Source organism: Oncorhynchus masou, unplaced genomic scaffold, assembly GCF_036934945.1.
Source record: "Oncorhynchus masou masou isolate Uvic2021 unplaced genomic scaffold, UVic_Omas_1.1 unplaced_scaffold_930, whole genome shotgun sequence".
NCBI classification, from domain to species: Eukaryota; Metazoa; Chordata; class Actinopteri; order Salmoniformes; family Salmonidae; genus Oncorhynchus; species Oncorhynchus masou.
Genome location: NW_027015783.1, coordinates 135,902 through 147,500, shown reverse-complemented (window position 1 = coordinate 147,500; position 11,599 = coordinate 135,902). Strand labels below are relative to the sequence as shown.

Sequence of the window (11,599 nt, the reverse complement as noted above, 5' to 3'; positions counted from 1 at the left end):
TTGCAACAATAGGCGGCTGTGGTTTTGGCTGAATGGTCGGGGAGTAAAAAGGTCCTGCCCCCAAAGCAGCTGAACCCATTTTTTTTATTTTATTAGAAATCTCTTTCTATTAACTTACTAAACTGTTTACAAGTTTACGAATCTCTTGGTTTTGTGACACTGACAGAACTCTGAGCGTGCACAGATAAAACATCTGCAAGTGTATGTTTGATTCACAGCAGAATATTCACACTAGTAAATGGCCTGTAATAATTCTGAAAATAAATGATTCTTGCAAATCGTTTTGAGCGTATTCAAATGTCAAGTTATAAGTTTGCGACCATTATTCAATTTTACACAACAAGGCCTCCCGAGTGGCTCAGTGGTTTAGAGATTCTGGGTTAAGAGTCCAGGCCCCGTCTCAGCCGGCCACAACCGGGAGACCCATTTTTTTCTTTTGGAAAAGTTTTATTGGTACAATTCCTTTAAAAACAGCTCATACATTTTTTACATCATTTATACACATAAAAACGGCAACAAAGCATAAAACACAGCATTTGAAAGTTACATTTAAATTTGTTAAAAAGTACATGTTGTTAAAACCAATGAAAACAACTATGAATAAAAGTACTTTCCTTGTAAAAACATCAAATCTGTAAAAGCCATTTAAAATGTGTACTAATGATCTAACAAAGGTAAAACATTTTTAAGACATGAAAAACATGTTAAAAAGCCACTTTGTTAAAAGGCTGTCTTCAATCCCTTGTACAGGAGCGGGGTGAGTCTTTATCAAGCTCACCTCATCCTGCTCTTCTGAATGGATCACCGGGAGACCCATGGGGCGGCGCACAATTGGCTCAGCGTCGTCCGGGTTAGGGAGGGTTTGGCCGGCTAGGATGTCCGTGTCCCATTGAGCACTAGCAACTCCTGTGGCGGGACGGGTGCAGTGCGCGCTGACACGGTCGCCAGGTGTACAGCGTTTCCTCCGACATGTTGGTGTCAAGAAGCAGTGCGGCTTGGCTGGGTTGTGATTTCGGAGGACGCACGACTCTCGGCCTTCGCCTCTCCAGAGTCTGTACGGTTGTTGCGGCGATGAGACAAGATTATAACTACCAATTAAATACCACGAAAAAGGAGTGAAAAACAACAAAACATGATACAAGATTGTGAAATTGAATTGCAGATTTGTGAATCGTAATTGCAACCACGAATCTCAATGTGTGATGACAAACTCACAGGGTTTTGTCATCATGGAAATACTTGGGATTGGATAGAAACCTAGCCTGTTACCAGTTGGATAGAAACCGAGCCTGTTGCCAGTTGGATAGAAACCTAGCTTGTTACCAGTTGGATAGAAACCTAGCTTGTTACCAGTTGGATAGAAACCGAGCCTGTTGCCAGTTGGATAGAAACCTAGCTTGTTACCAGTTGGATAGAAACCGAGCCTGTTGCCAGTTGGATAGAAACCTAGCTTGTTACCAGTTGGATAGAAACCTAGCTTGTTACCAGTTGGATAGAAACCGAGCCTGTTGCCAGTTGGATAGAAACCTAGCTTGTTACCAGTTGGATAGAAACCTGAGCCTGTTGCCAGTTGGATAGAAACCTAGCTTGTTACCAGTTGGATAGAAACCTAGCTTGTTACCAGTTGGATAGAAACCGAGCCTGTTGCCAGTTGGATAGAAACCTAGCTTGTTACCAGTTGGATAGAAACCGAGCCTGTTGCCAGTTGGATAGAAACCTAGCTTGTTACCAGTTGGATAGAAACCTAGCTTGTTACCAGTTGGATAGAAACCGAGCCTGTTGCCAGTTGGATAGAAACCTAGCTTGTTACCAGTTGGATAGAAACCTAGCTTGTTACCAGTTGGATAGAAACCGAGCCTGTTGCCAGTTGGATAGAAACCTAGCTTGTTACCAGTTGGATAGAAACCTAGCTTGTTACCAGTTGGATAGAAACCTAGCTTGTTACCAGTTGGATAGAAACCTAGCTTGTTACCAGTTGGATAGAAACCTAGCCTGTTATCAATTGGATAGAAACCTAGCCTGTTACCAGTTGGATAGAAACCTAGCCTGTTACCAGTTGGATAGAAACCTAGCCTGTTACCAGTTGGATAGAAACCTAGCCTGTTAAACTATGCCACTTTATGTTTACATACCCTACATTACTCAACTCATATGTATTACTGTACTCTACCAGCTACTGCATCTTGCCATCTTGATGTAATGTATCACTAGCCACATTAAACAATGCCACTTTCTATAATGTTTACATACCCTACATTACTCATCTCATATGTATATATTGTACTCTATACCACCCACTGCATCTTGCCTATGCCTTTCTATACCATCACTCATTCATATATTTTTTCAATGTATATATTCTTATTCATTCCTTTACACTTGTGTGTGTATAAGGTAATTGTTAGGTTAGATCACTTGTTGTATATTACTGCATTGTCGGAACTAGAAGCACAAGCATTTCACTTCACTCACATTAACATCTGCTAACCATGTGTATGTGACAAATAAAATTTGATTTGATCGCTGAGATCCTTGTTGAAGACAGCAGAGGTGTATTTGAAGGGCAGGTTGGTTAGGATGATATCTGAGGGTACCCATGTTTACAGATTTGTACCTGGTAGGTTAATTGATAATTTGTATGAGATTGAGGGCATCAAGTTTAGATTGTAGGATGGCCGGGTGTTAAGCATGTCCCCGTTTAGATAACCTAACAGCACGAGCTCTGAAGATAGATGGGGGTTAATCAATTCACATATGGTGTCCAGGGCACAGCTGGGGGCAGGAGGAGGTCAATAGCAAACTGCAACAGTGAGAGACTTGTTTCTGGAAAGGTGGATTTTTAAAAGTAGAAGCTCAAATAGTTTGGTCACAGACCTGGATAGTTTGGCAGAACTCTGCAGGCTAACTCCGCCCCTTTGGCAGTTATACTTTTGTCGGAAAATAGTTAGGGACGGAAATGTCAGGGTTGTGATTATGGAGAACGCACGACTCTTGACATTCGCTTCTCCGGAGTCCGTACGGGAGATGCAGCGATGAGACAAGACTAACTACCAATTGGATGCCACGAAATTGGGGAGAGAAAAAAATGGGTGCATTTTTACATTTTATTTAAATAAATTATAATCACGATCATGTGCAGCCAATCGCCCATACCCTACCTCATAGCCCTGTAGCCGATAATATAACATCATCAATGTAAGGAAGCCTAAAAATATCATTATTGAAAGTTGAAATCAGTAATGTAATAATATAAGAATTCTGCGGATGTCTTACACCCTAAATCACCTTTCTCTGCGATGGCCTAACTTCTCCAAAAACACGTCTCTACAAAACATTGTAAAAGAAAGCTACAAACCTCAGAAACATTTTTTCTTCGGCTGATGGTGTCCATTTATTCATCTACTTCCTTATAAATGTACTTCCTGTTTCAACACAGTGGGCGGGTTTAAGTTATTTTATATATTCATATTTGCGTCATGTAAAGTCTCCATACACTTCATGTAAGTATTCAGCCCATATAATGTGATTTTCTGGTAAAAGTGGATTTATATTTAATTTCAGGATTTGATTGAGTGATGTTTTGCAGTGCTACCAGGAGAGGGCAATGTAACAACAACCAGGTTTGGCAGGACACTAGACGGTCATTTCTCTGTTGTTGTGGTAACATGATAGGATGGTTTGTTGGTTAGGAATAGATAATAGAGCCACGGTTGGACACCAGAATACAGCCATGTTTGGACGAGTCAGCCGGGAGTGGATAGCTGTATCGGCCACTGTTGGATAGCTCAGCCGTAGCTGCATACTAGAGTCATGTTCGGATAATAGAGGCGTGGTGGAATGTACCAGTCAGCTATGATTAGATAGCTACGGTAGCTCCGCCCCGTTCATAGTCCCAGACCCAAAACACGCTGTCTGTCAGCGACCGTGCAAGAGTGAACATCTCCCATGACTGTTTTTTCTAAACTTGTCAAAGCTTGAAGTCTTTCACTCATTTGCATCCCAGCCCGAAACCGTATCTGCAGAACAGCACTTTTGTTGGGAGTTTTGATATTCTTATATTGTTACGGTACTTTTTGATACTGTTTGTAAGTATCCATGTTATGCACTGAATTTCTAATTGTATTTGAATGTGAAATTAAAATAAAAAATATTTTTCAAAAAAATTGTTTTATATATATATATATATGTATGCTTATGTGTACAACGTGGTGCTTTGTTGAATAAAACGAAACAAACCAACCAGAATATAGTCATGTCTTTAATTTCACATTTCACTATTATATCACCTCGTTCGAGGGAATAGACATTTAGGGAGGCAGAGTATGACAGTATGAAAACATAATGTAAAAAAAAAAAGGAACAAGTTGAATGTGTCCTCAATTTCCAGGGGTTTCCTCTACGCGAAGCAGAGCCGTCCTGAGCCTCCACTACAGGTACTCAGTGCCAGAGTGAACTATTCCCCTGGCTACTATTTCAAAGTTGTCAAAGCTTGATGTCGTCTGACTCATTTCGATCCCAGCCCGAAACTGAGAAGTGCCAGAGGCTTTCCCTACATGAATTTGGCACCTCTCCAGCTCTCGAGATTGATTGTAGGTTAGGAATGGATAATACAGCCACGGTTGGACACCAGAATACAGCCATGGTTGGACGAGTCAGCCGGGAGTGGATAGCTGTATCGGCCACTGTTGGATAGCTCAGCCGTAGCTGCATACTCGTCATGTTCGGAAAATAGAGGCGTGGTGTGATGTACCAGTCAGCTATGATTGGATAGCTAAGGTAGCTCCGCCCCGTTCATAGTCCCAGAACCAAAACGCTCTCAGTTTGTCCGTGCAAGAATGAACATCTCCCGTGACTGATTTTCTAAACTTGTTAAAGCTTGAAATCGGTTCACTCATTACCATCCCAGTCCGAAACCGTATCTATGTATGCTTATGTGTACAACGTGGTGCTTTGTTGAATAAAACGGAAACATACCAACCAGAATATAGTCATGTCTTTAATTTCACATGTCAATATTATATCACACTGCATACTAGAGTCATGTTCGGGAAAAAATAAAAATAAAATAAACTGAGAAACAACCTCGGTTGGAAAAACGGCCTCGTTTGGATATAACGCGTCGGTTGGATAAAACCGTGGATGTAAGTGAATGGAAATACAAGTCACTATATAACCAGCACTACTCACTGACACTCTGAACTGTAAAACGAAACCAGAAGGGAGCTGCCAACCATCATCATCATCAGAAGAACAAAACCAGCCAGAAACACTCCGATTGACTGCTGCTGAGGCTTGAACACTGCCAGAGAGAACTGCGTTGATTATGAAGGGGAAAGGTGTGATGACTGTTTTCCTACTTGCACTTGTTGCAAAATCCTCCGTGTCTCTTCCGATCACTATAACAGTGATGTTGAATCAGCCAGTGACACCGCCCTGCTCTGGATCATGCCGTGGTGGCAGAAATAAGACCGGAAGGAAAGATCCATAGAATAAATGGAACATTCTGCCATCACTCCGTGGATCCAAGATCAGGAAAAAACACTGGCATGTCACGCTCTGCTCTGTCGTCACCGCCAGCCACCAGCATGACTGACTGTGCTCTACATTCTCATTGTTTCGGTCTGACAAGACTCCCCACTCGACAGTGGTCTAATAGGCTACAATCATCATCTCTCAATATCTACAATAACACTTATTAGGAAGGCTATCCGAATTAATTAGGATCCGAAATGGCAAATCAAGTCATTCACTTGAAAACCAAGCTGTATTTGATAGAAAAAGGTAGAGTAAATTAACCTTACCGGACGAAGCATACTACTAATCTACAGGCGAAATGTATGTCTCCCTTTTCTAAGTGAATGGAAATACAAGTCACTATAAAACCAGCACTGCGTCTCTACTCACTGACACTGAGCTGTCCGAAGAAACCATAAGGGAGCTGCCAACCATCATCATCATCATCAGAAGAAGAACAAAACCAGCCAGAAACACTCCGATTGACTGCTGCTGAGGCTTGAACACTGCCAGAGAGAACTGCGTTGATTATGAAGGGGAAAGGTGTGATGACTGTTTTCCTACTTGCACTTGTTGCAAAATCCTCCGTGTCTCTTCCGATCACTATAACAGTGATGTTGAATCAGCCAGTGACACCGCCCTGCTCTGGATCATGCCGTGGTGGCAGAAATAAGACCGGAAGGAAAGATCCATAGAATAAATGGAACATTCTGCCATCACTCCGTGGATCCGAGACCAAGAAAACACATCCCCTCAGGAAAAACACTGGCATGTCACGCTCTGCTCTGCCGTCGCTGCCAGCCACCAGCATGACTGACACACACTTTATCGGCGTCTCTCTACTGACACCGTGCGATAGTCTCGGCTCCCATTGAGAACTTCACCCCTGACACACCGGCATACCTGAGTGGGGGAGAGATTCGGAAGAAATGCTGAGCTCCTCTGCAGCCCAGCCCACTGAATTCGTATGAGGCCGCCTACAATTGACACGCCACATTGCATCAACCAATGGTTGTGTGCCATGTCACTGACAATAATAAAATACATCTTTCCTGCAGAACTCTCCGTCTTCAGTCATTCAAATAATATGTTGAGATATTAAGGAGGCTGTATGTTTGTATTATCACAGCACTATAATAAAACGGGGTTCTCAGAATCCATTGTGAGACGAAAAACGTCATAAGTGTCGTCAATAACAACGACGAGACAGCCTATAGACGGACAAGAAGCGCAGTGTCTAACAGCGATGTGCAGCGGAAACAACCTGGAGCTGAACACAACGAAAATAAAAGACGTCATAGAGGATTTTATACAGGTTTTATTTGTTCCTTGTGACTGTTATACTGTCTACCTCTGTGTGCTACGTAGACCTACTATATGTGAGAGAGCTCCAAATAATAATTCCAATGTTTTACTTTTAGAGGTGCTTGCAAATGGCAAATATACTACTTGAATAAAATGGATTAAACTACTTGAATAACATTTAGAAAAGCTTCTGATTGAGTTTGGAACTGTCAGATCATTTCTGTACCACAGAAATATAACGATAGTAAAATGTGACGTAATGAAACAGGCACGGAGCAGGACTCGAACCCTCAACCTTCTAGCCCGAAGTCCAGCGCGCTATCGACTGTGCCCCAAAAGCACACTCAAGCAGAGTCGCTATCCACGCTTATAAACCCAGGCTCGTTACACTATATGATGATATTATGTACAACCGATGATATTATGATATTGAACAAAAGGGGACAGAGGGATCAGGGTGATGCTAGTTGGATTCGTCAGCTGGTTTGACGCTCAAAAAGCGGCTTCACACCGAGGAGCGGCTGTAGTGTTGCCGGCACGGAGGAGTTAGGCTGGGCTCTGTGAGGACGATGGCAGTCAGAGGAAGGAGCACGGCTACGTTACGACACCAGTCAAATCGATGCGCAGCTCTACTATCTCGGTTGAAGCTCCGCGAACGAGAGTCTTTCACATGAGAACATCCAACCACGGCTGAATTGTCCGACCAAGTCAAGTCAGTCACTGTAAAACCAAGCTGTACTGGATAGAAAATAGTAGACCGTAAGTTGACCTACCCGGTCGAAGCATACTACTAAATCTACTGGAGAAATGTGTCTCACTTTTGTAAGTGAATGGAAATACAAGTCACTATAAAACCAGCACTGCGTCTCTACTCACTGACACTGAGCTGTCCGAAGAAACCAGAAGGGAGCTGCCAACCATCATCATCATCAGAAGAACAAAACCAGCCAGAAACACTCCGATTGACTGCTGCTGAGGCTTGAACACTGCCAGAGAGAACTGCGTTGATTATGAAGGGGAAAGGTGTGATGACTGTTTTCCTACTTGCACTTGTTGCAAAATCCTCCGTGTCTCTTCCGATCACTATAACAGTGATGTTGAATCAGCCAGTGACACCGCCCTGCTCTGGATCATGCCGTGGTGGCAGAAATAAGACCGAAAGGAAAGATCCATAGAATAAATGGAACATTCTGCCATCACTCCGTGGATCCAAGACCAGGAAAAAACACTGGCATGTCACGCTCTGCTCTGTCGTCGCTGCCAGCCACCAGCATGACTGACTGTGCTCTACATTCTCATTGTTTCGGTCTGACAAGACTCCCCACTCGACAGTGGTCTAGTAGGCTACAATCATCATCTCTCAATATCTACAATAACACTTATTAGGAAGGCTATCCGAATTAATTAGGATCCGAAATGGCAAATCAAGTCATTCACTTGAAAACCAAGCTGTATTTGATAGAAAAAGGTAGAGTAAATTAACCTTACCGGACGAAGCATACTACTAATCTACAGGCGAAATGTATGTCTCCCTTTTCTAAGTGAATGGAAATACAAGTCACTATAAAACCAGCACTGCGTCTCTACTCACTGACACTGAGCTGTCCGAAGAAACCATAAGGGAGCTGCCAACCATCATCATCATCAGAACAACAAATCAGCCAGAAACACTCCGATTGACTGCTGCTGAGGCTTGAACACTGCCAGAGAGAACTGAGTTGATTATGATGGGGAAAGGTGTGGTGACTGGTTTCCTACTTGCACTTGTTGCAAAATCCTCCGTGTCTCTTCCTATCGCTATAACCGTGATGTTGAATCACCCAGTGACACCGCCCTGCTCTGGATCATGCCGTGGTGGCAGAAATAAGACCGGAAGGAAAGATCCATAGAATAAATGGAACATTCTGCCATCACTCCGTGGATCCGAGACCAAGAAAACACATCCCCTCAGGAAAAAACACTGGCATGTCACGCTCTGCTCTGCCGTCGCTGCCAGCCACCAGCACGACTGACACACACTTTATCGGCGTCTCTCTACTGACACCGTGCGATAGTCTCGGCTCCCATTGAGAACTTCACCCCTGACACACCGGCATACCTGAGTGGGGGGAGAGATTCGGAAGAAATGCTGAGCTCCTCTGCAGCCCAGCCCACTGAATTCGTATGAGGCCGCCTACAATTGACACGCCACATTGCATCAACCAATGGTTGTGTGCCATGTCACTGACAATAATAAAATACATCTTTCCTGCAGAACTCTCCGTCTTCAGTCATTCAAATAATATGTTGAGATATTAAGGAGGCTGTATGTTTGTATTATCACAGCACTATAATAAAACGGGGTTCTCAGAATCCATTGTGAGACGAAAAACGTCATAAGTGTCGTCAATAACAACGACGAGACAGCCTATAGACGGACAAGAAGCGCAGTGTCTAACAGCGATGTGCAGCGGAAACAACCTGGAGCTGAACACAACGAAAATAAAGGACGTCATAGAGGATGTTATAAATGTTTTATTTGTTCCGTGTGACTGTTATACTGTCTACCTCTGTGTGCTACGTAGACCTAGTATATGTGAGAGAGCTCCAAATAATAATTCCAATATATTACTTTTAATAAGGTGCTTGCAAATGGCAAATATACTACTTGAATAAAAAGTATCAAACTACTTGAATAACATTTAGAAAAGCTTCTGATTGAGTTTGGAACTGTCAGATCATTTCTGTACCACAGAAATATAACGATAGTAAAATGTGACGTAATGAAACAGGCAGGGAGCAGGACTCGAACCCTCAACCTTCTAGCCCGAAGTCCAGCGCGCTATCGACTGTGCCCCAAAAGCACACTCAAGCAAGGTCGCTATCCACGCTTATAAACCCAGGCTCGTTACACTATATGCTGATATTATGTACAACCGATGATATTATGATATTTAACAAAAGGGGACAGAGGGATCAGGGTGATGGTTATGCTAGTTGGATTCGTCAGCTGGTTTGACGCTCAAAAAGCGGCTTCACACCGAGGAGCGGCTGTAGTGTTGCCGGCACGGAGGAGTTAGGCTGGGCTCTGTGAGGACGATGGCAGTCAGAGGAAGGAACACGGTTGCGTTACGACACCAGTCAAATCGATGCGCAGCTCTACTATCTCGGTTGTAGCTTGAATAGAGGCGCAAGTGTCAGATATTGAATAGAGGCGCAAGTGTCAGATATTGAATAGATGCGCAAGTGTCAGATATTGAATAGAGGTGGGAGTGTCAGATATTGATTACAAACAAAAGGTTTGATTGGCTCACTCAGTCGAGGTTTGATGAGTAACAATAAAAACATAGCAAAAAAAAAAGGACAAATAGCACAATTCAAGTTGATTTATCAATGACAAATATACTTCATATTAGTAGTCAATACTCACCAATAAGCCATCCATCCTCAACAGCTCCCTCCTGGAGGTGGAAAGGCAAACTTTGCTGTTCTGCAGAATGAACAAGTCTTTCTACCTAGTGGAGGACTGACTGACAGTCCAGCTAGGTACCTAGTGTAGGACTGACTGACCCTCCTGCTAGAAGATCCACTCTCCCAGGAGGCTGCAGAAGGAGAGAGGCTGTTTGATTGGACCTTCCAGGAGGCGGCAGAAGGAGAGAGGCTGTTTGATTGGACCTTCCAGGAGGCGGCAGAAGGAGAGAGGCTGTTTGATTGGACCTAACTGACCCTCCAGCTGTTTGATTGGACCTTCCAGGAAGCGGCAGAAGGAGAGAGGCTGTTTGATTGGACCTTCCAGGAGGCGGCAGAAGGAGAGAGGCTGTTTGATTGGACCTTCCAGGAGGCGGCAGAAGGAGAGAGGCTGTTTGATTGGACCTAACTGACCCTCCAGCTGTTTGATTGGACCTTCCAGGAAGCGGCAGAAGGAGAGAGGCTGTTTGATTGGACCTTCCAGGAGGCGGCAGAAGGAGAGAGGCTGTTTGATTGGACCTAACTGACCCTCCAGCTGTTTGATTGGACCTTTCGTAAGTTTTATCGTTATTTTAGTGGTCATGTTTGATTTACATTTTCGGGAGCCTGAATTAAAGCAACAGACAACCAGAACATGTTGAACCATCCTGCCTGTCTATTCTTCCTGGTCTCCCCATCTCCAGGGGTTGACTACAACTGTTGATCTGAAGCTGTGAACAAAGATTTGGGGTCCATCTCCCCAAGAAGGTTGATTATCCTGGAACACGACTCAGTTCCTTTTCTCAACACCATGTCGATGATGTCACGTGCCTTCTCTGCCCTCTCAAACGATTCCCCCTTTCGTGAGTCCATTTCCTAATTTCCTTCAGACAGAGTGAGTTGTAATCCCGTAAAGAATCTAAGGAAGGTCTTTGGTCAAGACGTCAACGTGGTGGTGTGTGTCTTTAACTAGCCTGACTATCAGCTTCCCCATCTGTATAGGACAAGAGATCATTCCAGTTCATCCCCTTAATTGATTTTTTAAAATCATGTTGTGGAAATTCTTCCACAGAGAGACACTCGAAGTCAATCTGAAATGAGCTGGAAAGGTTCAAACCAATCAGGAGCTCTCCCTGGTCAGACCCAACTCAATGTACCATAGTACACATGTCAATCAGGAGCTCTCCCTGGTCAGACCCAACTCAAGGCACCATAGTACACATGTCAATCAGGATCTCTCCCTGGTCAGACCCAACTCAATGTACCATAGTACACATGTCAATCAGGAGCTCTCCCTGGTCAGACCCAACTCAATGCACCATAAGTACACATGTCAATCAGGAGCTCTCCCTGG

General features: G+C 43.7%; 1 protein-coding gene across 2 annotated transcripts in view; it reads right to left on the bottom strand.

Moving 5' to 3' along the window:
- Positions 1-3,615, bottom strand: part of LOC135538193 (NACHT, LRR and PYD domains-containing protein 1 homolog) — a 12,000-nt gene extending 8,385 nt beyond the window's left edge. The window contains exons 1-2 of one of the 2 annotated variants that reach the window (XR_010455334.1): positions 3,356-3,615; positions 432-1,052 (exon numbers count right to left, since the gene is read on the bottom strand). Coding sequence is in view for 1 of the 2 variants with exons in the window: in XM_064964161.1 (XP_064820233.1) it covers positions 3,356-3,399 (44 nt within the window). In the remaining variant the exon portion in view is untranslated. Of the gene's footprint in view, positions 1-431; positions 1,053-3,355 lie in introns of those variants that run through there. The other variant, XM_064964161.1, reaches the window with a different exon arrangement.
- Positions 3,616-11,599: the final 7,984 nt, after the last annotated feature.